At 38.7% G+C, this 27983-nt stretch overlaps 1 protein-coding gene across 1 annotated transcript in view; it reads left to right on the top strand.

Moving 5' to 3' along the window:
* Positions 1 to 1527: 1527 nt before the first annotated feature.
* The window catches only part of aldh7a1 (aldehyde dehydrogenase 7 family, member A1), a 51047-nt gene continuing 24591 nt past the window's right edge, over positions 1528 to 27983 (top strand). Inside the window, exons 1-5 of the mRNA XM_059969687.1 lie at positions 1528 to 1867; positions 15998 to 16051; positions 16167 to 16232; positions 20940 to 21020; positions 24662 to 24785. Of these exons, the coding sequence (XP_059825670.1) occupies positions 1682 to 1867; positions 15998 to 16051; positions 16167 to 16232; positions 20940 to 21020; positions 24662 to 24785 (511 nt within the window). The 5' untranslated portion in view covers positions 1528 to 1681. The remainder of the gene's footprint in view (positions 1868 to 15997; positions 16052 to 16166; positions 16233 to 20939; positions 21021 to 24661; positions 24786 to 27983) is intronic.

The following is a 27983-nucleotide window of genomic DNA, read 5'->3' as shown; positions in this document are numbered from 1 at the left end:
CATTCTCTTAAACTGCAGGGAATAAAGTCTAACCTATTCAACCTTTCCGTGTAACTCAGATCAAGTCCCAGCTATGTCCTTATATTTGTTCTCATTTTTCCACCCGTCATCCGTGCCAATGTGTGCAATGACTGCTGGCTGCTCACCCTCTCCTTCGTGAATGTTCTGCAACTGCTCAGAAAAAAAAACACCCTCGATCCTGGAGGCTTCAGGAAGGCAAGTTGTTATGCTGGAGTTCCTTTGCCACCATAAAATCTCCTATCTGCTCTCCCCAAGTTGTGCTGCCCCATCCTGCCACTGAAATCTCCCACCACGACAGTCCTGATGGAGTTCCCTGCCGCGCCTCAGAGCCACTCTTGGTTCAAAGTACTTGGATACAGGGCTGCTCCTTTTTTCTGAAGTGTTGTTGATGCACCATCAATAACCCTCGGAGACTGCAAGTGAACGATAGGCTTTTTTTTAACAGCGAAAAGGGAGCACAACATGTAGAAGACGGGGGGGGGGGGGGGGGGTGGAGGAAGCAGTGCCCCAATCGCCACAGGAGCAGTCAGCAGAGGGGCGTGTCCACACATAGTTTAGTTATACGTAGTTTACCACTGTTATCTCTCCCCCATCAGTGTTCACAACGGTATTCTTGTTTTCAAGGTGAAAGGCCACGTGAGAATCCTGCACTACTTGCCTCGCCTCTCTACTTTTCTTGCTCCACTTGCAACTAACTGCAGCCTGTACCTTAGGCATGACTCGTTAAAACTGCAATGCTCCCGGAGTCGAGCTTCTCGACGTGCTCAGCCAGGAGATGCAGCCGGGTGTACTTTGCAGAGACACTCGGAAGTTTCCCCGATCTCCCATAACATGCAGTCCTTTCCTCTGTGATTTAAGGTGTCAGATTTATTTGGTCAAATTCCTATTTTTTTTAAAACAAAATATACTTTATTCCAAAATAAAATTATATACAATAACCATTCAAAGACTTTCAATTCTTTACAGTTGGTACCATTACTGTCTTTACATTTTAAAAGTTCTAATGTTTTGCCACCCACGTGGCACTTTATTCTTTCATATTTACATTCAGGGGGTATACCCCCAACCCCTCAACTCCCACGGGAGAATAACCCTAGACTGGGGTCCTTCCCCACCGTGCCCTTGCGGTGGCTGCACCGAGTTTGAGTGCGGCTGTCAGCCGAGAATGTGCCAGTCGGCAGCATTCCCCCACGGACATCTCCGTGTGCTGGCAGACCATCAAGTTTCGGGCCGACCAAAGAGCGTCTTTCACCGAGTTGATGATCTGCCAGCAGCTCCGGATGTTGGTCTCGGTGTGTATCCCCAGGAACAGCCCGTAGATCAGAGATTCCTGTTATGTCTTTAACCAAGCAGTGTCTAGGAATTGACTAGTGTTGGAGTGAGGAGAAGCATTTTAGTAATGATCAATGAGCCGGAGGGGGGGGGGTGCAATTGAAAACAAATTTATGTTTATTAATGTAACTCCCCAGTACAGAGGAGTTATGCAAATTATATGGAGCTTAAGTATTATAGTTTCACTCGAGCTACTGTCACCAAGTTCCGTTCCGTCCCGTTCGTCTTGCCTGTGGATGGGTGGTACTCGCTTCCACCAATCACAGATTCAGCGCTAGGATTTTTTTCCGCTTTACTACCAGCGAGACCTCTGCCGTCTGCCATAACGATGCAGAGGGTGACGCTGTCCTTAGCCTGGCCTTTGCTGCGAAGAAAGGCTTTCTGGGACTGGAGATCGTCTGCCGCCATGTCCAGCCTTCTCATTCAGCAGCCCAACTACGGCTGGCTGAAAGAGCTGGGCCTGAAGGAAGACAACCTCGGCGTGTTCAACGGGAGCTGGGGCGGGAGAGGCGAGGTAAGCAGGGCAGCCAGCTTGCGCTGCGACGTGCACAAACCGACTGGCTCGGCTATTATTAGAAAGAGCACACGGCAGTCTCAGAGCGACTAACTAGTTTGCTGGTTTGGAACGGTATTTCTCTCCCGCTTTGTGCAATCTCCCACGAAACCTGAATAATGTGATTTATAGACCAACCCGCCGCCGCCTTCTCCAAAAATCCAATTAATAGAGCGAGTAAGCAACATTTCGAAGCGCAAATTTTAGTCGACTTCAAATCAAGTTAGCTTTATGTTAGTGGTGAGCTTTAACTTGCAGCCAATTAATGTCTGCTGTCAACACGTGTTTTTTTATCTAAAAATCTTAATAGGATACTGTGCGATACTGTACCGATGTGTTGCTGTAAGTGTGAAAGTCAGCTAATCCTTGCGTTTAAACATTGCCAAATGCCATAAATGCTCGGATTAATGGTTAGTTACAGAATTCTTTGAATGTGTACCTGCTGGTAAAGTCAGTAACATTTTTGGTTTATGAATGGAATCACTTAGAACTATTCAATGCTCATGGATAAAGCACATTAAAGTATAGGTTTGTCATTAAAATGTTAACATATCCATTATATTTACAGCATTCTCAACTTAGTAGTTACAAATATACCTCAAACTACAATAGAATAATTCTTGTTCAGTATTGATTGCAGACCCTCAGGCACTCACCTGGAGAGCCACTAGACACTGCCTGCTCTCTGTTCAGGGACATCCAAGCATGCCTGTAGCCTCAAGGAGGGGTAAGCGTTTGGTTGGGGCAGTGTTCTTGGCCTGCAGCCTGGACTTGTGATGGCCAATGTGAGCCAGAATCGGGGCATCTGACAAGAAGGTCCCTTGACAGGCCTGGCCTCCTCCGTGCACTTGTCAGGGGAGTGCTGTGATGCAGTGGAAAAGAGGGGCAATCCCTTCATCTACTCAGAAAGGGGCTGCACCCTTTCATAATTGGACTCCTCCATGCCCCAGGCAGCCTTGGGAATCTGTGAACCTGTTTAACAACTATTGTCCGGCATTGCTCTATGCAGCTCTCTTCACCCCAGACCTCTGATGTAAAAGGGGGGGAGGGGCGGAGGAGGAGAAAGGATTGCCTTGTAGAGAGACTTCCACTGGGGGACTGGGATACCCTGTCTGGTAGGCAGATGAGGCAAGGAAGTCCAGAAGCAGCCTCTACAAAAAAAAATAAGCCTGTATGTGACATGAAATGGAACAGTGAACGTATCCGAGATACCCTCCTGTTAAGGACTGGCTCCTGAGGAGGGTTTTAAGATCTGGCTGGTGACACGCAGTTCATTCCTATACCTTGTGGTTTTTCCTTCATCTGATCTCCCCGGCAACCAGAGCACCACCCTCCCCTGGCAAGGAGGTATTCTGACTGGAGGTGATCACAGCCCAGACTCTGTAATGGTCTTCGAAAAGACAGGCAGCTCCTGCGGTGCAGTACTGCAGATGCTTGCCACCAGAAGTTATCCTGAAGGCATTGCCAGGGAGAGAGAAAAAAAATTATTGCCATGCACACTCTCATGAAGAATATTGTTTGCTCTGTAGGGTACAAAGGCTTGGAATCTCCACCTGGGTGGGGATGCATACCAGTGACTTTATAATACCTCCATACTACTTGCATATTGGTGAGATTTTTGGGTTTACTTTTATGTTAACTGCTATTCTATTCTTGCATACTGTAGTTACCAGCTCTATTTTCTTCCTTAGTCACCTTGCTGATTGGACTGGTTCTGGCTTGACAGGATTTGCTTGTAATCCATCTGCCACACCCTTTTTTTGTTTCTTCCTATTTTTCATCTCCCTCGTCAGTCAAGCATCCCTGGCTGTAGTTGTTGCCTTAACTTTCCCTCTTGTGGGATTGTGCTGAACTGGTAATATGTAGCTAAACTATATCATTAAAGATCTCCCACTGATGATTTCTTAGACGTCTCTGTCAATCTTTGATTTGCTTTTAACTTAGTTAGGTCACTTCTCAGCTTATCGAAGTTAATAAGCTTGTTTTTACAATGTTCCTAATTCTTCTCAATTACTAATTTATAGTATGCAGATAATTTTTGCCGAAGTGCCCTTGTGCTGACCTTTTCTTTGACCAACCCCATTCCTGAATGACATACCTGGCAATCCCTTCTTGCTAGTGTGCAAAAAAAACTACTAGTCAAGGAAATTCTCCTAAAAACATTTCAGAAATTTCTCCCCCCATCTTTCTCTCCACTGTAACATGACCCCAGGCAGTATCTGGTTAACTAAAGTACTCAAAATCACCACTTTGTACTTCTTGTACCTTATCTGCAATTCTGCAGATTTGTTTCTCTATTTCCCTCTCTTGTGGGTGTTTGGAATAAGCTGGGAAATGGTCCTGCCCTTTTTACTTTTCGGCTCTAACCTAGTGGATGCTGTCTTTGTCCCTTCGCGTAAATTCTTTCTTTTAACGTGACAATGTTTTTAACCAAACTGCCACCACACTTCAGTTTTTTTCCCCTTTTTCTTGCATCCCTGAATACTGAGCTCCCCTGTCTTCTCCACTTTCAGGCCTTATTTCCACTACCTCACATTTCCATGGGGCTGTTTGTGTTTGTGGCCTACCAATATTAATTGCCCCTTTTTGTGCTTACATGCTAATTATGATCTTGTCTTTATGTTCCTCGTGGTCCTGTTGATAGATTGTTACTTCATTCTCTATTATTAAGCAGCCTTCATATATATTCCTTTTTTCTACTTTTGCATGATCATCCCTATTCTTCTACCAATATAAGTTAAAGTTTCACAAACCCCGTTGATGAACCTTGAAGTTCTGCCTGCCCCTTTTGATTATGTACCTCTTGCCCCAGTTGGGTTGCAAAACCCTGTCGTGGTTTCTTGAAATAACCAGGAGATGCAGAAGATTCTTCGAGAAGTTTAAGCCTTTATTTGCAAACAAAAGCTGAGACAATGAGCGTGTCACTAATTGTCTGCCGAGCCTAGTTCACAGTATTCTTTATAGTAATTGCTTATCTTAGTCGAATTAGCATACCCGGTCTCCTATCTCAGTTACATCAGCATACCCCATCTCCTATCTCAGTTACATTAGCATACCCTATCCGCTTGCAACGCTTATCACCAGCACATTAGCTTATCCGTTCGCCATCAATATTTCTGCTCAGTAGCCCATACTTGCTCTAGTCTACTCCTTGGAACATGTGTCCCCCTTCCTGGCTTTGACTGGTCCCCATACCATCACACCACTCCATGATCCCGTCTACCACTGTTATCTCTGCATTACTTACTTTCACTGTTAGCTACTTTCTTAAGGCACTGATGTGTTCAATAGTACAGAGACAATACAGAGATTTCATTCTCCTTTTAAATTGGATACATACATAGCAAATAGCAAACACAAAGCTGGTTACATAGTTTTGGTTACACAGCAAACAATGCAACTTTATTCTCCAATAACCCCAAGGACCTGCAGTCCTTGCTGCTATGCTATACCTCAAGCTATGCATTGACGCTACAATGCTCTTTATCAAGAGCAATCTTGTTTTAGATATCCTAAAACAATTGCATTCCAGTGCTTTATCTTGTGGTGTTTGTTGTATATGAGTAGCATGGTTTGGAATTGGAATTGATTTATTATTGTCACATACACTGAGATACCATGAATCAACTTAGTTTTGCAAGCTATTGTGTACTGTTCAGCTGGGTCTTTTAATGTACTGTAATAAACTACAACCACATTCAGTGTGAATCAAATTATGTCAATTTATTACTTGCAAGGGCAAGTCTATCTCCATACATTAAGTCGTTGGAAAGTAGCTTCAATCTTACCGCTCAAACCATTTTTATACATTTATAAAGTCCAGTAATTCATCAACTTCATGTCTTTGAGGTTGTTCTATCCCATAAATGCATTCCTTTCTTATCTACATATGTTGCATCTGTCTTTAATGTCCATTTGGGGGGGCGGAGTTTCCAGATGGCGACGTAGACATCTGCCTTCGGGCGCTCTTCATTTTTTAAACTATAATCACCCTTTAATCAAATCTTTTCGTACATAATTACATGGGTTGATACTCACGATTTACTTCTTTTTTAAAATAATATTTTATTTAATTTTTTCAAAATTAAAATGTCTGTATCTAAGAAATCCTCTAAAGACCCTCCATCTCTTGAGGCAATCTCCAGTCTTCTGGATACTAAACTGGATACTAAATTTGCAAGTCTGGAAAATAAGCTTACTGCGAAAATGTCTGAGCTTGAAGAACTTGTTAGATCGTTTGATACCAAGCTTCAATCACAGGCAGCAGATATTGAACGGCATGAAGAAAAGTTTGCGGCTCTTGACGAGTTAATTTGTGAAAAAATACTTACTATTGAAACTTTGGAGGAGAAGTTATGGTCGACCGTTAAAATAGTGGAGCAGAGTAAGTTTAAAATCACAGATCTTGAAAACTGATCTCGCAGACAAAACTTGCGTATTATCGGATTTCCCGAAAATGTTGAGTCTGGTGACTTAACTGAGTATTTCTCTAACTTATTGTGGGAAATTTTTGGTGAGGACGCTTTGCGAGCTAAACCTACTGTTGATCGTGCCCACAGAGTTTCGAGATTTTCGATCTCGAAAGATAAGCCACGAGCTGTGATTGTTCGCCTCCATTATTCTCGGGAGAAAGAGCTTTTAATCCGATTAGCTCGTCAGAAAGGTATGATTTCTCACAGAAACAACAAGTTTCGTATTGTTGAAGATTATTCATTTGATGTGATGTAGGCGAGAATCGCTTTTAAACCAGTGATGGCAGAGATTCATTCGATTGGTCTTAAACAAGCTTTAAGATACCCAGTGAATCTCAGAATTACGTTGAGTGACAACAGTCAGCGCTTCTTTAATACTCCGGAAGAAGCGAAGAAATTCGTCGAAGAATATTGGTCTTCTAGTACAAGTTGAACTATGTGTTATGTTGAAGAATTTTTGAAGAGAAGATGCCATTTCGTTTTGGGCTTTAACTTATGAAGCTGCGGTATAGCTTTTTACTTTGGTCTGTAGACCTGGTCTTTTTTTATTATCATGGTTTATAGATGCTCTTCTAATTTTACTATAATGTTTTTTTTCTTAATTTTTTTCTTCTGAATGGGATATACATGTTAATACTCTGTAATAATGATTTATTTTTTAAGATGTCGTTTCTTCTTCCCATAAGACTTTGCTTTCCGTAAGCATTTATTTGCTTGTACTTGAAAATGGGACGAATGTTTTGGATTTTTGGACCTTTTTTTATAGTAGTGATTGTTGAATCCTTTTTAAATCCTTTTTCGATGACCTTTTTTTAATAGATTGGTGAATTTACATTTATATTCTGTAATAGGTTTTTTCAAAATGTTGTTTCTTCTTCCCATGTCTTTGTTTTTGAAACGTCATTTTCTTGTATTTGAATATGGAATCTTTTTTTAAAGGCATATTACACTATTTTAAATTTTAATATTTATCCTTTTTTATTAATGTTCTTTTGCTTTGTTATATTTTTTCATTTTGTTTGATATATTCTTTCTTTTTACAACCCTGTATTTATATCTGGGTGTTATATAGTCTTTTTTTTTCTTTTCATGAAGTTGCCATCTTGAAATGGGGGCAATATTAGTATTAGTTTATGTGCCTGCTGCTTGGCTTTTTTTTCGTGGGGTTGGGGGAGGGGGGAGGGATCTTTTTTCACGCTTTTGCTTTTTATTTTTTTGCTTTTAGTTTATGGGCCGACTTTAGATTATTAATATTGTTGAAGTGTCATGTTCTCCGGTTGCTCCTGAATCATTTTTCCTTCTTCCTGAATTATGGGTTATGTATCTTTTTAACCTTTTATGATATATACAATTAGTATTGGCATGATGGATAATTCTATTAATTTTATCTCTTGGAATACTAATGGTTTAAATCATCCGATTAAACGTAAAAAAATATTTAAAATATTCCATAGACTAAATGCTAATATTATTTTTGTACAGGAGACCCATATTAGGAGGGAGGATAATCAATGCTTTTTTAGGTTCTGGAAGGGTCAACAATTTCACTCGAATTGTACTGCCAAAATTAGAGGTGTGTCTATTTTTATAGACCCCTCAATTTCGTTTACACATCATGAAATTATTTCTGATCCACAGGGCAGATTTTTGTTGATAACTGGCTCACTTTTTAATCGAGAAGTGGCTCTAGTTAATATTTATGCTCCAAACTTTGACTGCCCTGAATTTTTTAAATGTTTATTTACTTCTCTCCCTAATCTAAATGAATATATGCTGATAATGGGTGGAGATTTCAACTGTTGTCTGAATCCTTCGATGGATAGATCTAAACCTATTTGAATTCTTCCGAATAGATCAGCCTTACTTATTAATTCCTTTATGGTTGATTCGGGAATTACTGAAATATGGCGGTTTTTGAACCCTAAAGATAAAGAATTTTCATTTTTTTCACATGTTTATCACAGTTATTCTAGAATTGATTATTTCCTTATTGATCATCGTTTATTAACAGATGTTACTGATTGTAAATATGACTCTATTGCCATTTCGGATCATGCACCTTTGAAGTTATCTATCAAGATTTCGGACTCTTTCAATAATACTAGATCTTGGAGACTTAACGCTACTTTGCTTCAAGATCCAGAATTTATCACCTTCATAAAACAGCAAATTGACTTGTTTTTTTCAACAAACTATACCGAAGAGATTGACAGAGGAATACTTTGGGACTCTTTTAAGGCTTTTATCCGTGGACAAATTATCTCATATTCTGTCGGTAAAAGAAAACAAAGATATTTAGATATTGCTTTATTAGTGGATAAAATTAAAGAAATTGTTAAGATTTACTCCGTGACTCCTGCCAAAGAACTTTATAAGAAGAGAGTTGAGCTTCAAATGGAACATAGCTTATTATTATCTTCTTCAATTGAGAATCAATTAATTAAGACTAGGGCTCAATTTTATATTCATAGTGATCGAACTGGTAAATTGTTAGCTAACCAATTAAAAGCTATTTCGACTAAGCGACAAATTATTAAAATTCGTAAGCAAGACGGTAATTTGACTACTGATCATAAAGAAATTAATAATACTTTCCAAGATTTTTATAAATCTTTATATCAATCAGAATTTGATGGCGATCTATCCATGATGGATAATTTTTTTAACAATTTGAATATTCCTAAATTGACAGATGAAGATCGGAGCTTGTTCGTTGCTCCTATTTCTATGGCTGAAATAGGAGAGGCTATCTCATCAATGAATTCAGGGAAAGCTCCTGGTCCTGATGGTTATATTATAGAATTTTTAAAAACTTTTTCTTCTTTGCTTTCCCCTTGGTTATGTGAAATCTTTAATGATGCATGTATTAAGAAGAGACTACCCCAGTCTTTTTATGAAGCTACTATCTCTGTAATTCTTAAAAAAGATAAGGATCCTACTCTATGTGCATCCTATCGCCCTATATCGCTATTAAATGTAGACTCTAAGATTCTTACAAAAATTTTAGCTATTAGATTAGAAAAGTTACTATCACAAATTATTTCAGAAGACCAGACTGGTTTTATTAGGAACTGGTATTCCCTTTTTAATGTTAGAAAATTGATTAATATAATTTACACTTCTTCACCCACAACCTCAGAATGTGTTATTTCATTAGATGCTGAAAAAGCTTTTGATAGAGTTGAATGGACATACTTATTTAATGCCTTGAGAAATTTTAATTTTGGTCCTAATTTTATATCATGGATTAAATTAATATATTATAAACCTGTTGCTTCTGTTCTTACAAATAATTACAGATCCTCTTTTTTTCAATTATCTCGTGGTATGAGACAAGGTTGTCCCTTAAGTCCTTTATTATTTAATATTGCATTAGAACCTTTAGCCATTGCTATTCATGAATCCCCTAATATTTTTGGTATTACCCGTAATGCGAAGTTATACAAGTTATCACTTTATGCTGATGACTTGTTATATATTTCTGATCCTGACAGGTCTATTCCCGCTATTTTATCCTTGTTGGTTCAATTTGGTAGTTTTTCTGGTTATAAACTAAACTTGGATAAGAGTGAATTATTCCCTTTAAACACGCAAACTTTATTGAATGACAGGATACCATTTAAAGTTGTTACTGATAACTTTATTTATTTAGGTATAAAAATTACCAAGAAATATAAAGATTTATTCAGATTGAATTTTTTACCTATGCTTCATCAAATTCAACAACTTACTACAAGATGGTCTCCTTTATCCTTATCATTAGTTGGCCGGATTAATGCTATTAAAATGATGAATTTACTGAAATTTTTATATTTATTTCAAGCCTTACCAATTTTTATTCCTAAATCTTTTTTGATAACATTGATTCAAAAATTTCCTCATTTGTGTGGCAAAATAAAAACCCCAGGTTAAGTAAAAGGCAGTTACAAAAATCTAAAAAAAGATGGTGATTTAGCTTTACCTAACTTTAGATTTTACTATTGGGCGAATAATATTCAAAACTTAATATATTGGAAATTAGATTTGGATTCACCATTGTGCCCACAGTGGGTAAATTTAGAATGCAATGATGCACAAGGATATAATCTATTCTCTGTTCTTGGTTCTTCTCTTCCTGCTGATTTAGTTAAATTCAATAAACAGTTATCCAACCCCATTGTCAAACACACATTACGAATTTGGTTTCAATTTCGTAAGTTTTTTACTCTGAAAAACATTGTTCTTGATAGCCCTATCTTACTTAACTTCTTTTTTAAACCTTCTTTGACAGATCAAGCTTTTAGCATATGGAAAAGGAAAGGTATAATATGTTTTCGAGATCTTTTTTCTGAAGGTAGTTTGATGTCTTTTGACCAACTTTCCAACAAATTTAAGTTACCTAAATCTAATTTTTTTTAGATACTTACAAATCAGAAATTTTTTACATAAAGTTCTACCATCCTTCCCCAATTCAACTTTGATAGATTTTTCAGATATGATTTTTACCTTGAATCCTTGTCAGAAGGGATTAGTGGCTCTTATTTATAATATGATTATGAAGATACAACCAGAAATATCAGGTAGAATTAAACAAGAATGGGAAAAAGAACTTCAATATAATGTATCAACAGAAAAATGGGAAAAAATTCTACAAATGGTTAATACTTCTTCTATATGTGCTAAACATGCTTTAATACAATCTAAGGTTGTACATAGAGCCCATATGTCTAAAGATAAGCTTGCTCGATTCTATTCTCATATTAACCCTCAATGTGACAGATGTCATTTAGATGTGGCCTCATTGACCCACATGTTTTGGTCATGTCCCACTTTACATAACTATTGGAAGGACATATTTGCTATTATTTCCTCAATTTGGAATATTGATTTACAACCTCATTTTATTACTGCAATTTTTGGTATACCAAATGAGGATGGTAACCGGTTTTCCCCTTCAATTAGACGAATGATCGCCTTTGTAACATTAATGGCCAGAAGGTCTATATTACAAAATTGAAAAGAAGTAAATCCTCCTACCACGTTTCAGTGGTTCTCTCAAACTATTTCTTATTTGAGCTTAGAAAAAATTAGAAGCACTATTTTTGACTCATCAATTAAATTTGAAGAAACTTGGGGACCGTTCATTCGACATTTTCATATGAATTAATTTGGTCTCTTCCAGACCTTTTCTCTTCTTATTCTTGTTCTGGTATGGAGTTCCGGAGTTTTTGACACTACCACATATAAACTGTTATTATTGCCCATGTTGGTTTAGTTTAGGTTTAATTTTTTTTCATTATATATTCTTTTTTCTTGCATTTTTAAATTTTTTCTTTCTTTTGATGTTTATTCTTATTCTTTTTCATGTATAATTAATATAGGTTAGATTGATCAATGTACTATTTTTTTGCTGATATTTTAATAAGATATTGTTATCTTATTACTAATTCAACTTTTAAGTCTAATGCACTCATAACCTATTCAATATTACATTATGTTTTTAGTATGTGAAATTCAATAAAAAGATTGAAAAAGAAAGAAAGAAAGAATGTCCATTTGTCCTTTTTATGGCTTCTTCCAATACCCTCCCCCGTGACATCTGTCTTCTCTATTGTCAGAACACTCCCTTCCATTTACTCTGCTGTAAATCACATACACACTGCTATAAATGACACCTCCCGTGTGCAAGCCTTCCATCCAAATAAATCAACAAACCGGCAAAGCACTCTGGGATCACACAAGTTCCGTTTTGTCACATTACATTGTACACAAGTTAAATACTCAAAAAGACATCAAGGTTGCAGATATATTTACATAAAGCAATGCAGATTATATCAAACCATAAAGACATTGAGGTAGAACAATGAAGAAACAATAGCAGAATGCAGAAAATATTATCACAGTTACAGAGGAGTACAGTGCAGGTAGACAAGCAGGTGGAAGGGCCACGACTTGGTAGATTATGAAGTCAAGAGTAGAGCCAGTGGAGCCAACACACTTGACAACGGTTTTACAGGTTGAGTACCCCTTATCCAAAATGCTTGGGGCTGGAAGTGTTCTGGATTTTTTGATTTTTTTTTGAATTTTTAAATATATAATGATATAGCTTGGGATCGCCATTATTTCCAAGTGAATTTATGTGCTACCAGTAAGCAGTCTTTGTCTTATATTGTTCATCACACATATGCAGTTGACAGTAAAAATTATTACATACCGTTAATATGCCAATGTGGTGTGTGCAGGGTAAAACAGCACAGCAGCTTCGGGAGAAAATTCCTGAATCAGCTGTTGAACAACAAGAAACTTTCAGTCTCCATCTACAATGCCATGTTTTGATTAAAAGGTTATAGTTCACCGTATTCGTATTTCATTTTTTTTAAAGTTTCAAGTAAGGTATAATAATAAGCATTGTAGACTTGTTCTGGTTCTAGATTTTCATGTTCAGATGCTTTAAAAAAATTTTAATGCTGTACCTTTTCTTAAATTTCTGTGACCTGTTTGCTGAATATTCACAATTTGTTGTGATAGATCTTTGCTTGTTTCATGATCAGCATACAGCTAAGCAGAATATGTTCACTCCGACACTGAGGATACATAACTAGGATCTTCATGCTTTGCTTTATGCAGTTTTTTTCTATTTTTCTTTAACTTCTGTTCATTACATATATGAGGTCACTTGTCAGAAATGTCTGTGGTGCGCAGAGACCTGTGCATCACCTGAGAACCTTCCCAGGGTGTTGTGGAATTTTCCATTTCTGACGTTGTTACGAACCCCGTAACTGGGTCACTTACCAGCAAAGATAGAGAGGTCCGTTGAAGTCTGATGATACTATTTTTATCAGTATTTATTAGTAAAAGTACACAAAAATAATATCAATGCAAATATACAGATAATATACGTCGTCAATACTAAATCTAAAAGTGCGGGTATTATAATAATAAGAAATAAGCTCTATCGTTGTCTAGGGGATAATGTATTGTCCGATGGAAATATAAAGTTCACTCAGTTCATGCAGGCTGCAGCCTTTGAGGACTGCTTTGTTGTAGTGGTTGGAGAGAGATTTGGGAGAAAAACTCGACGGCTTTCCTTTTATGATTTTGATCCGTCGGAGTCTCGTTGGTGTGGCCGTTCACTTATGGCCTTTTCTTTAGCTAAACCGTTCTTCCGTGATGAGCCCGCCACCCTGGCAAGGGAGGACGCACGTGAGCCCCCACCGGCTGTCGCTATTAAATGCTGTCACGGGATCTCTAGCGTTTCTCCTGGTGCGTCTGAAGGGGTTGATCCCCAGACCCTCTTTTATCCTTACTCACGGGGTCTCAGATGTCAATCAGGTTGGGATGATGCAATCCCTCAACCAGCCCACTCTGGTCGTCCCCTGAGGGCTTCAATGAATAGTACAGTACTCAATACACAATTCCTTCTCCAAGAGACGATGGCCGTTATCAGTGGTTCCGTTTCGTTGAGGTCAGGACACATTCCAAACCTTGTGTATTCTGGACGTCTCTCTCTCATTTCCTGGGTCCAAGACCCGAATTAATAGCGATCCTGCGATTCTCGAAAAGGAGGGGGCGACTTTGTACTCTTCGGCCCCTCAGAGTTGTGTCACATTCGTAACAACGTCATGTCAGCAATCAAGTATAATTAGGATTTCGGAGGTTTTTGGATTTTGAAATTTCAGATAAGGGGTACTCAACCTGTACCACCATCAAGAATGCTTACCTTGCCATCACATACCCAGTTTGGAAAGTCCGATCACCTGACTTTACTTCTACTCCCAATTTACTGGCAGAGTCTAAAGACCATACCACTAGTGGTGAGGACAAAGAATGTATAGTCAAGAGAGGTGGAGGAGTGCTTACAGGCCTGCTTTGCATTGGTAGACTGGACAGTATTCAGGGATTCATCTTTGAGTCTGAATGAGTATGCCACAATTGTAACTGACTTTTCAAAGCCTGTGTGGATGAGTGTGTGCCTTTGAGAACATATTCAGACCAGAAGCCGTGGATGAACCAGGCGATTCATAGCCTGCTGAGAACTCAATCTATGGAATTCAAGACTGGTGATCCAGAACCATACAAGAAGTGTAGGTACAACCCATGGAACGCTATTTTAAGGGCAAGATATCAATTCCGATTGAAGTTAGACATGGAATTGTTTGCACACCATCTCTGGCAGGGTTTGAAGGCAGTTACTTCCTGCAAAGCAAAACATAATGAATGGCTGTGATGCTTTATCACTGAACCATTCCCACATATTGTGGACTCAGTTTCAAGGGCTTTTCATCTCACTTTCTCAATATTCGTTGCTTCGTAATTTTTTTTCACTTTTTCTAATTGCAGAGTTTTTTTTGCATATTGGTTGTTGTCCCATCTGGTAAAATTGCTGTCTCCTACACCAGGATGCTGTTTGCGATTTCAGCTCAGTGTTTAATAGGATCACCCCTCCAAAGCTGGTGGGTAAACTGGCTTCATGTGTCAACACCTCTGTCTGTAACTGAATCTTGTTTTCCTTGATAGAAAGACCACAGTCTGTCTGTGTTGGCAGCAACATCTTTAGCTTCTTCAAGCTAAGCACCAGCTTGGCTCCCCTGGGTCTGTGTGCTCAGCTCACTGCTGTTCACACTGCTGACAAGTGATTGTACAGCTAGAACCATTTCAAATCAAATCAAGTTCGCTGATGACACAACAGTGGTTGGCCTCATCAGCAATGATTACCAGACAGTGTGCAGGGTTGAGGTAGACTGGCTGGTAACATAACTTGAGTCTCAACATGGACAAGACTAAAGAGATAATTGTGGACTTTGGGAAGGTGCAGACTGGCCCCTCCTCACTGTACATAAACAGTTCATCCATGGAGAGTGTTAGAACAAGATTCAGGGAGTGCGCATAACAGTCAGTCTCACCTTTTATTCAAGAAGGTACAGCAGCATCTCCACTTCCTGAAGAGATTGAGGCCCCATTCTAACCAGTTTTTACAGAAGCACCACTGAATGTGCTGAACAGCTGCAACACAGTCTTGTACAGGAATGACAAGGCTTCTGACTGTAAGACTCTTCAAAGGATTGTGAAGAGGGATCATTGCGCGGGGTTTTTCTTCCACCTATTTGAGTTATTTATCAGGAGTGCTCCGTACACTGGGCCCTTAGCATTGCCGATGAACCCTCCCATCCATCCAACAAACTTCTTGCCCTGCCCTACCCTCCTCCCGACCATCGCCGCATGATGGCGAGGATTGTTCAGATGGAAGACAGCTGCTGCTTCCAGGCTGTAAGACTGCTGAGCTCCCTGCCTCCACCCAGGTATCATCACATATGAAGTGTAATACTGTTTACTTTTTAAACTTGAGTTGTAAATGTACCTTCTTGTCTGTTAAATTATGTGTGGTAATATTACTTTGTGTTATGTACTGTGATGTGCACCTTAGTCCTGAGGAACGTTATTTCATTTGGCAGTAAACACCTGCATGGTTGAATGACAATAAACTTGAACTTGAAAGATGCACGAAAGCCTTTGCCTTTACTCCATCATTATTTTTGTGCCTTTTTTTCTGAAATTGTTTCCAGTGAGTACATTAAAGGTGAAATGTATTTGGATGATGTTGATTCTGAGAGTGTAATGAAATGACTCTGCTTTACCACAGGTTGTCACTTCCTATTGTCCAGCAAATAATGAACCAATAGCCAGAGTAAGGCAGGTAATTACTTTTTATATATTCGGACTTGAAACTTACTTGATAACCTATTCCTATGCATTTGCTGGACAGTGATGACATCATTTTGTTCTTGGCTTTAACTTGTGTTATATTCTAGGCCAATTTGGAGGACTATGAAGAAACAGTACAAAAAGCAAAAGAAGCATGGGAAATTTGGGCGGACGTAAGTGTTCTGAACCAATACTTTGCAAGAAAAGTTTAACATAAAGTAGAAGAGGCCATTTGTAATCTACGGCTCCATAGCTCTATGTATTAGTTTCTGATTGTCAATGTCCTGGGTATAAATATTATTCCTAAGCTTGGATAAGACATTTCCTGGTTTGATTTTTGTTAAAAAGATTCTTCAGTATAATCCTAAAATCCATCCTACATTCAATGCCAGTTCATCCAGAGCTCTGTTTGCCTACACTTATTTATTTCTTTCCCTAATTTGAATCCATGAGACAAGTCCCCCCCAGTTTCCATTCCTGCAGACCGATTGTACATTGATAATGGGGCCACAGAGAGCTCCCTGCAGTACCGCAGCAGCTGCTAACTCTGTACCACTGGTCTCTCAAACACTTGTTTATATGTATGGGCTGTGCATAAGTTGGGTGTTTGTAAATTGTCAACCTGAAATTATTAACCTGCTCAGTTGAGGAAAAACACCAGAGACACGAAATTACCTCTGAAACGATTTTTATTCAGAGAGGAGTTCGCAGCCCCACGCACTTCGGGCGTAAGGTAGCCAACTCCCAATTTGTCAGTTTACAAAGGTATTACTTATACCCAAAAGCAGGGTATTACATTCGCAAATATGGTTACCGATTCGAATTCATCAATTGATTGGCTATTGCATAGCTAAGCATGCGAAATACTCAGAATTAGCAAAGGTTCAAGTGTAATTCTTGGAATTAGTACAGACGCACTTCAAAACACTTGAAATAGGTAATACTCAAAATACTTTGCCAAACAGATTGTCTTGTGGTCGCAGGTTCCCTTTTCCTTGTGGCCTCCATGTCTGGCCTGGCACCTTATTTTAGCTACCTCTCCTTACTTCCCCAATGACGTACCTCTGTCTTGTCCTGTCTACATATTTTGCTACACTTTCCCCTCACCCACCCCCTCTACACGTACCCCTTACCCTTTTCACATTCTCAGTAAGCTGGGGAGGACCTGTTGTGTGTGCCTGAGTTTGAAACCTAAATCCTTGTTTACAAATACATCATCAGTCTCGCTACATCCTTTCTTTGTATTTACTCCTGTTTGGCAAACTAACTGTGGGGGGGGGGGGTGGGAATAACTTTGTATATATACTTTAGAAACAAAAACAAATTTGGACATTGCAAAGTCAATCCCTGTCAACTAAACTTGTGTAGTCCACATTTCAAAAATGTGGGAATTGACACTTAACAGCCTGACATGGTTAAAGTTCCACGTGACAACGTCTGGAATCAGGGTCGGTGTTTCAAAAATAAGTAGTGTACTATTTACGTGACTTGCATTTTGTTATTCCAAAATATTTCCACCATCTCTAAGACGTGTAATATTTTACTCTCTACTTGAACAGTTGCGACCTCTTGTTACTTCCACTACCATTTTACAATAGCTATTCTGTTTGTCATCTACATCAATGGTCCCCAACCACCGGGCTGTGGACTGGTCCCAGGCTGCGAGGAAACGACTCATATCGTTTCATACCGCCAAATCATATTGTTTCCTCGCGGCTCGGTGGTTGGGGACCACTGATCTAGAATATCTCTTCCACTAAATACCAGAACAACATCACATAAACCCACAGTCTCTAATATTACGAAGGCTGGAGGGTATAGATGCATAGGTCACTACCACCACAGGCTCTTTTTCAAATTACATTCTGTGAATACTTGGAAAAATATTGCTTTTCCTTTCACATTGCTGCATCTGAATTATGGAATCTCATTCTACAAAGCATTTTGGGAGACTGTGCAGATTTAAGGAGTCTCTAATCAGTTCTTTCTCATTTTGGGATAAGCAGAGATGACTGTCTTTCACTATGATGTCTTTTACCCCAACAAATGAATTCTTATTTTTGAAAGGAAATGTATTTTAACTGTTTTAAAGATTTCTTTTGATATTTCAACTTCTACCTTATGTATGCATTTTTTATTTTGCAGTGAATATGACCTCTTTAAAAAAAATACACATTTTTGAGATTGAGTTAATTTGCTTGATGACTTTGATTGGATGGTTTTGATCACTAAGATGTTACGGAAGTTTTCAAATCATTGTGTAAACAGCATGGAAAACGACTAACTCCTTCCCTACCCAATAGTTGCACTTTTAACTTGCCCTTTTACTTCTGAAATTAAGGTGTAAATCCAGTGTTAATGTAAAGGAAATTGGCTGCAGTGTTACTGGATTTTGAAAAGGCAATGAATAATTTAACGTTTTGCCACAGAAATTTTGTCTCTGAATTGGCGGTTATGCATTATTACAGAAAATTGGCTGAAGGACAGAAGGTGGGAAGCAGGAACAAATCAAGCTACTTTGGATGACAGTGTGGTGCAGTGATGATCATAACTGAACACTCAGCTGGTTATGTTGTTGAGTGCCATCGAGTCGCTGCCGACTCGTGCTGACCCTATGGATATTGTGGTTGCCTGTATAGTTTTCCTGGCAAGATACAGAAGTAGATTGCCAGGCCTTTCTTCTGTGCAGATACCGCTGCTGCCCTGATTGGGACCCAGTCAGATTCAAACTCAGGAAAATCCACCTCGAAGTCCAGTGTTGATGCCACAACATTACCAACCAGCCCAGCTATATTAATGGACTTTAAAAAAACTTAAGTGCAAGGTATCCCAGATCGTTAACAATATAAATAGGAATAGTAAGCTGCAAGGAGGGTCGATAAACCTGCAAAGAAATATGGATAGGTTAAACAGAAGAGAAAAATTCACAGATCAGGTATAACGTGGAAGAGACTGAGGTTATGACCCTCGGTCATAAGAACAGAAGCAGTATTTTTTTTAATAACATCCTTGTAAGTTTTGAGCTGCAGAGCAATTTAATTCACAAAGTTAGCCTGCAGGCAAAATGAACAATTCAGAAGGTGAATTGTATGTTGACATATCTTTTAAAGAAGTAGATGTAGAGGCAAAACAACATCATGTTCTACTTAAGTGGAATTTTAGTGAGATCGCATTTGAGGACTTCATCCAATTTTAGTTGCAGCACCTGAGGAAGGGTATGCTAGCCATGGCAGCAAAGCATGGTAGCTACATAAATTATTTTGCACTGAATATAAGTTCTTAGGGGAGCATGAATGCTCCGTTGATGGGCAGGCCACGCGTGGAATATAGATGGATAGATTTCGGGAAACTGAGTTGAAGGACATGTGGATTAGGTAGGAATGGATTGGTGAATTTGACCTCTGAAAGATACAGCAAAGAGAACAAAAGATTTTAAATGGATTGTTGACATTACGATTTTCAGGTTAACATACGACCTAGGATAAATGCAAGTTAGCATTTCCTAGCTGAAGGTGTTATGGATACCTTTACAAGAAATACTCGCTTTTGCCACTTTCAGAGAACCCATTTTAGAAATCTTTATCACAGAACCAGCATGGTGAGGAGAAATGGCTACAGAGAAATGCAATCTTGGGCGGGGTGGGGGGGGGGGTGTTTGGAGAGACAGAACAGAGCTCTAAAACTATGTTTGCTGCCAATTTTGCTTTTACAGTCTAGTTCCTACAGCAATCAACCTTTTTTCCCCACATATAAATTTTGAATGAATGTGTTTTTAGTAAATTGCCAATAAAACAAAATTCAAGAAAAAAATAGTCTGAATTTGTTTGGTTTGGTCCAAACAAATACAGGCAGTCCCTGAGTTACGAACCACCGACTTACGAACAGCTTGTACTTACAAATGGAGGAAGGAGAACACCTTCTGCCATTTTAAGATGGATCACGACGCAGTTCGCCATTTTAAGTTGTTGGCGTTGACCCTGTGTTGAGTGTGTAACTTCGTATTTGGCTTAAATTTTTCTTAGCAAGATTCACCCTGACCCCCTCCCCCAACCTTTTCCAGTCAGCACCACCCTTACTTGTCCCATTTAACCTGTCTCAGTGTGGTAGACTTTAGGACCCAGGGAATTCAGTGATTCAGTGCAGTGGACTTTAGGACCTGGCTCAGGGTCAGGACCCACCATCCGCTGCTGCTGCTGAATCCGCAGAGTTTCTGTTCCATTGACGGAAAACAATCATGATTGAAAATAAAGTGGAAATAATAAAGTGATCGAAAAGAGGTGAAATGCCATTGGTCATTGGAAAAGCGTTAAGTTACGGTTGGTCAACAATTGGAACAATTTTAAAGGATAAACTGAGAATAATGGAGCATGTGAAAGGCCCTGCCCCAATGGAAGCTACAATTATTATTAAGCAACGCACTGATTTTATTATTGAAATACATACGTTTCTTAAGTGTTTTTTATGCATAGAAAGGTAAAATATATACTAAGATAAATGTTTGACTAACTGACACTAAATAATACTGGATATACCTGTCCTGACTTACATACAAATCTGACTTAAATACGGACTCAGGAATGGAACTTGTTTGTAACACGGGGACTGCCTGTATGTAATGAACACAATCAAACACTGCATAAGTATATAATTTTTAATACCAGGCACAATTATACTTCCAGTAACTTTGAGTACAGAATCCGTCTTTATAAATGCAACAGATGATGGCATGTAGTTTATCTTTTTAACAGCTATTTTGATTCAATGTCTTAAAATTGTTTCAAATTAAAATCATTCAGTGTTTTCAGTGAGCCAGTCAGTTAACATTTGAAATACAGGCCTAAGAGAATGAAATAGAATTTATGTTTTTGTATCTTGTTCAGATTCCAGCACCGAAACGAGGAGAGATCGTGAGACAAATTGGTGATGCTCTGAGAAAGAAGCTTAAAGTTCTAGGCAACCTAGTAAGTGTCATTTAGTAAAAAAATTTATATTTTCCTTTTAGGAAAAATGTAATTTGTAATTCACCATTTCAAGTAATTAACATTTTTATTAGCCTTGTATCATTCAGCTTTATCATCTTGCATAAAAGATCAGCTAGAACAAGCAAGGAAAGTATGTAAAAAAAAAACTTAGAGCCCTTTTTGAAAAACCTTAAAAAGCTTTTGTCACAAAAGCTTTTACAAAAGGGTTTTGTGTGGGGGAGAGGCATTTTGGGGTCAATGATCTTGTTGAGTTTTGTGCAGGTTGAGGCGCTTGGGGGTTGATGATCGTGTTGCCATTTGTTTTTGTGCGGGGTTGGATTTGCTGTTGCTCCTTGACCTGGCTTCCATGTTTCATGGCTATCTGGAGCATACATACTTTGATAATAAATGAACCTTTTGAGCCTTTGAACCTTCGAGTAGCTGGCAATGTAAAGCAGACAAGTCAATAAAATTGTCCTAAATTCCTTACATCTTATTACAGGGAGGAAAAGAAAACTTTTATAAAGGAGAGGGAAGCAAGTACAGCATACAAAAATATTAGATTACACTTCCATACTTTAGTTATTCTGTGTTCATTCAAGGTCGAATTTCCAAGGACCCAAAAGTTTGACGTGATCAATTAAGGACTTTTTTTAAAAAACTTGTTTTTTTCAATCCCAGCATCCAGAGTTTTCTTTTGAATTTTACTTAACAACTTTCCCAACAGTAAGCTGAGGTGAGAAATCTCAGGGAATGAAATCTAGAACTCCAAACATAATGAAATGATCTGAATGTTATTTGTTATCAACTGCCTTTTTACGTATGCCAAATGTTTGTTAGCCATTTCTGCTTGTAGTTTTGTATTTTCAAAATGAGGATAAAACTAATTTTTGGGGCCAGTGGAAGTAACTGTACCTCTTATTTTATTAAGCAAATGTAGATCGACATGTGCAAGGTACTGTTTAGCAACAAAATGAAAGCTTGTGCTTGTGTTTTTTTTAACCTTAACATTTTGTTATAAATTACAAATGTTACACTTTTATGTGTTTAATGCTGAATCCAAAAGCTGAACAGTAACAAATGTAGAATTGGAATTTCTGGAATGGCTTTACCAATATTTACATTTGAGTAAGAGGTTTTAAACAAAAGACACAAATTTAAACACATCTGTCTTTTAGTATCATAGAATGTTAATGAGTTACTAGTTAAAGTTTCCATTGAGGATATCTTGTCAGAATATAGTAGCAACATCATCCTCTGCAGTAGCGTAAATAACTTTGTGTAATTTTGTCTGAGTGGTTTCCTTGATGTCATAGAAAAGAGGAGGATCCTTAGAAATTGCTGTTGCTTTATTAAAGATGCATTTAATTTCTTTTCCTGTACAAGTTACACCAACCTTCAATAGATAAACTGTTGAGGTAAATAGCTACTCCTCTCTGTTAAAGATTAATTATGGTAACAACAAATTTATCTAAGTGGAGATAAGATCTCAATGTAACAATTCCATTGTAACAAATACTAGTTATTTTGCTCCACATTTATTTAATTGCTGTAACTGGATTTAAATGTGAGATTTGTATACTTAACATCTGGACCTTTAGTTCAACTCAGTGGATTATTGAGGTAACAAAAACTGATATCTTCTAAATTAGAGAAAGGCAGTGTTAGTGAAATGGTAAATACAAGGTTGGAAGCACGGGTTAGCATCATGTTGGCTGCTGAGAATGCACATAAAATGGCTTTATCCGAGACAGAGCTTTTTTGGGGGGGGGGGAATGAAATGAATTACTATGATAAAGTTATGATAGGAAATAGATCATTTTCAAAGTAGTAAGTGGCTGATATACTAGTTCAGACTTTTGAGTCAAAATACATTCTTATGCAGTTGGCTAGTTAGGATTGAGACTGCAAAAGATTATTATAGACATTGTAGATGTTTAGAATTTGAATCTTAGAGGAAAAAAATGTTCAGTTTCTGGGATATGCCATCTATATCATCTAAATACAGATTATAATCAAGAATTTAAAATTGTATAGAATCCAATAAAGAGTTGTTGCTGTTGGTGAACAAATGCTCACTTTAATTAGTATAAGGAATGCAGAGAACAAGTAAAAGACTGCAGAAGCCAGAAAGCTGAAATAGAAACAGAAACCAGGTTGTGATGCAACCAGTCACTATACTCTCCATCATACATCTGTAGAAATTTGTCAGGGTTTTACAATACGTGCTGTATCTTTGCAAACCTTAAAGAAAATAGAGGCACTGCCTTGCCTTCTTTCTAATGGCACTTGCATGCTGGACCCCAGACGGATCCTCTGAAATGATAATGCCAAGGAATGTAAAGTTTCTGACTGTTTATCTGCTTAATGCAAACAAGCTATCGCCTTTTCTTTATTAAAGCAATGACTGCACTTCAGAAAGTACTGTTACGTATCCCGTAACTGGATAACTCACCAGCAATGATAGAGAGGTCCGTTGGAGTCTGATAGCACTATTTTCGAACGTTTTATTCATAAAAGGGGTACAAAATTAAGGTTAAACCAAACATTCAGAACATATAAATCGGCAAAACTCAATCTAAAGCGCAGGTATAGCAATAATCTTCATTAAGAAATAATCTCGACTGTTGTCTAGGGGATAATATATTGTCCATTGGGAATATAAAAGTCACTCAGAAGTCTGCAGCCTTCAGTCTTTTTGAGGAATCGCTGGGTTTCACGTGTTTCAGAGAGAGTGAGGAGAAAACGGGAAAACTTGCCCGGGTCTTTGACAAAGCAACACCGTTGAATCAGGGGAGCGTTGTTTCCCTGTTATTAGTTCGAAGTCCTTCTCGGTATTATCAGCCACCCGCTCCCCAGGCAGAGAAGTTACGGAGCGCACGTGGCTTTTGACTGGCTTCCAGCTATCACGGGAGCGTTGAGCGATGGTGTCCTTCTGGTGTGTCTCTCTGGGGTACCGCCTTCTGCAGTCCCCTTTTATCTGGACTTGCAGAGTTGTAGATGTCCATTAAAGTAGGGTGATGCAATCTCCACCCAGTTTTTACATAGCAGGGTCATGCCCTCAGCACAGGTGTCTCTAAGAGCCCTGGCCAAAACCATTACATTGTCCCTCATTTGCCTGGGTCCGAGACCCGAATTAATAGTGCTCTTACGATTCTCCGGAAGGAGGGGGCTGCTCCCGCCCCTTCGGCCCCTCAGAGCTGTGGTACATTGATAACAGTACGTTGACGGTAAAGCATCTTGGATTCTGCCTGATGTCCTGATGAAGGGTCTCGGCCTGAAACATCGACAATGCTTCTCCTTATAGATGCTGCCTGGCCTGCTGTGTTCCACCAGCATTTTGTTGGTGTTGTTTGGATTCTGCCTTTTAGGACAACAAGTTGGAATTGCATATTTCTAACTGAAATACAAGCTTGTGTGAAAATTGAAAAGGAAAATTGGCTTTGCAATAGTTACAAGACCTAAGGATTTTAAGGATTTAATTGAAGTATCTATGGAGGCTGGTTTGTAACATAGTAAGGGAATTGCTTTACTTTTGTTAATGTATTGTTGCGTAATATTCAGATTAGATATCTCAACATTCATGATTGAGAGCTTGATATAGCAGCCACAAATAATTAAATTTCCTTCTAATTTTTTAGCTTTCATTGGAGATGGGGAAAATTTCCGTTGAAGGCGTAGGAGAAGTCCAGGAGTATATAGATATTTGTGACTATGCAGTTGGACTATCACGAATGTTTGGAGGACCTGTACTACCATCTGAACGTAAGTGACTCCCTATGTTTGAATGTGTTCATGTTGTTGTGAATGCCCATTGTATTGCTCTGCTGTTTTCCACCCGTTAAATGCTGTCGAACAGAAGCTGCAGTTAAGATGTAAAAATTGAAAGAACCCTAAATAAATTATCCAGATTTGGGTAATGCCTGTTCCACCACTGATGCCAGGATTCTGCTGTCTGACAAGAGTCTAGTTTCTTACAAGGGAATATTTTTCACTTTGCAATGACCATCAGATTGTTGTCAACAACATTTTCTTGTAATTGTTTAAAAGCAAGTATCCAACTTGGTTTATAAGCAACAAATTGCAAAATTATTTTTTGCTTCTATCTTACTGTGTGGTACATGATCATTGGCAATTGTCAGCTGCAAAATATTTCTGATTAGATGAATTAATTCTATATTTATTAAAACTTTGGTATATTATTGTAAATTGTAACAATTTATAATTGTCTTAATAAACACCCAAATGGTAATAATCCTTTTAAATGTACAAATTTATCCATACTATTGCTATCATAGACATTAAATTTGGAAACTATTTATAGTTTTCATGTTTGGGGATGTAGGCATCACTACCCATCTCTAATTGACTTCAAAAGGAGCTACTGAGCTGCTGCCTTGATATAAAGCAATCATCCTGGTGAAGAAACTTACTGAACCATAATAAAAAGCTGACAAGATTCAGCGTGCCAGACAGTATTGTGGGGCGGCACAGTAGCATAGTGGTTAGCACAACACTTTTACAGTACAGGCGACCTGGGTTCAATTCATGCTGCTGTTTGTGAGGAGTTTGTACTTTCTCTCCAAGACCACATGGGTTCCTCCCACAGTCCAGAGATGTACCTGTTGGTAAGTTAATTGCTGATTGTAAATTGTCCTGTGATTGGGCTAGGATTAAATCGAGGGCTGGACGAGTCTTCTAGTTGTACCTTAATAGATTAAAAATAGAAGCAGTTAACATTTCATTTGAAGAACCTTCATTTGAACCAGAAAAGATTGAAAATGAGTTATTTTTAAGTTGAAGAAAATGTGGGGGTATGGGCCATGAGGATAAGTTGCTGAGATCATCTAAATGTTAATGGTGCAGTTAAGTGAGTGGGGAAAAAAAAATGGAGCAGTATCTCTGACATGAAGGTAGTTAGAGAGTGAAAGTCAAACAAAAGAATGTGAAATGCAGGAGTATAGGACATCCTGGCATGGCATGCTGTGAAAGGAGAAAAAGTGACCCAATTTTATAGAGTTTGACTTGCATCAAAAGCTCATTTATGATACCAAAGATAAGCTAATGAAGCTGTAGAGTCTGGAGGGCCACAACATGCTCAGACAGAAGATGTATTATTCCTCGTTTACATATAGTAGGGACTCATTACAACTGTTCAGAAGACCACAGATATCAGAATGGGTATGGGATAAAAAGTGGTAGGGAGCATGGAGCTCCAGTCTCCCATCACGATAATCTAATTTGTGTTTGAATGCAGAATATCGAACAGTACAGCACAAAATCGTTCCTTCAGCTAAACAATTGAACCAGTGAGTGCTAGTTAATCGAATCCCTCTTGCCCGTGCATTGACCATATCCTTCCTTTCTTTGCATATCCATGTTACTATCTAAGAGTCTCTTAAACACTCCTATGCTGTCTGTCTCTACTGTAACCCCTGACAGTGCATTTCGGGCCACCACTGCTCCCTCTGTGTAAAACCAAAAACTTTCCTTGTCTCAGATTCATGCTCCCTAGTACTAGATATTTCAATCCTGGGAAAAAGGTACCAGTTGCTTCGCATAATTTTTTTAAACCTCAAATAAATCTCCTCTCAGCCTTTACTGCTCTGGAAAAATAGACCCAGCAGTCCGAACTCTCCACATAGTACAGCTGAGTATGTGTTAAACATACTCTGTACCCTTTCAAAAGTCTTCACATCCTTCCTATGATGAATTGACCAGAATTAAATGTAATACCCTATATGTGGAGTAATCAGAGCTTTATAAAACTCAAATGCAACTTCCTAGCTCTTGAACTTAATGCCTTGCCACCCAACCTGTACAGCCACTTTAAGGGAGCTATTGCAAAATTGCCTGTATTAAACTTCACCTGTCACTTCTCTGCCCATGTCGCAGGCAGTTTATTTATATCCTTCTGTAACCTTTGGCAATCCTCCTTACAATCCACAACACTGGCAATCATTGTGTCATCTGCAAACATGCCCATCCGAAGCATATATAAGACAACCATAGAGGTCCCAGTAGAGATCCCTACAGAACACTAATCACAGACCTTTTCACTTTGTTCATTGTTTACTGAAGGCAGTGCATTAGAATGGGCACGCAAGTGAATTGCTGTTTCGCTAGGATAGATTATTTTGGACATGGAATTATAGGAAGTGAAAAAGCAAAAGGCGGGTGTGGCATCTCCTATAGCAAGGTGCCTTAAGGAAGTCGGTAGCTGCTGGAGGTGGAAGGGCACACTAGGGAGTCAGCTTTCAGAATGTTGAGAGGGGAGATGAAGATTTATTTAGTTACTTATTTTATTTAACAATACCGAGCAGAATTGGCCACGCAACCCCACCAAACTTGATTTTAACCCTAGCCTAATCACGGGACAACTTACAATGATCAATTAACCTACGCGGTCTATCTTTGGACTGTGGGAGGGAACTGGAGCATCTGGGGGAAAACCCATGCACTCCGCTGGGGTTTGTACAGACTCCTTACACGTGACAGCAGAATTGAGCTCCAGACTGATGCCCCGATCTGTAATAGCATTGCGCTAACAACTACGCTACCGTGGTGCCCTAATGATGCGGTCGAATGTTGTCGAAGCTGTCAGAAACTGTGAAGACTGGACTGTTAAACCCAGAGACTGCTGAGATGTAAGGTGTGGACTGGCAGAACACTATCCTCCTTCCATTTAGAAGGAGGGTCGAGCATTTTGTCAACCAGGCATTTCTGTGGAAAGTCTCAATGGATCAAATAAAATGAAGGGACTAAAAGAATAGTTTGGAGTCCTTGCAAGAGGTAGAGTTGTAGGAAGTTCATAGCCTGTCCAATCACTTATCCTGTACCTTAATCAGATGACTGTTTAACTGTGATTTAATTCTTCATGGACAACCTGATTTAATCTATTCTTAAACAAGTAGTCTTCAATTTGGGGTTTGTGTTATAGAACTAGTAAGTTAAAAGGAAGAT

The sequence above is a fragment of the Hypanus sabinus genome, chromosome 5 (genome assembly GCF_030144855.1).
Source record: "Hypanus sabinus isolate sHypSab1 chromosome 5, sHypSab1.hap1, whole genome shotgun sequence".
In the NCBI taxonomy this organism is placed as follows: Eukaryota; Metazoa; Chordata; class Chondrichthyes; order Myliobatiformes; family Dasyatidae; genus Hypanus; species Hypanus sabinus.
The sequence above is the reverse complement of the archived record's forward strand: the minus strand, read 5'-3'. Positions and strand labels throughout refer to the sequence as shown.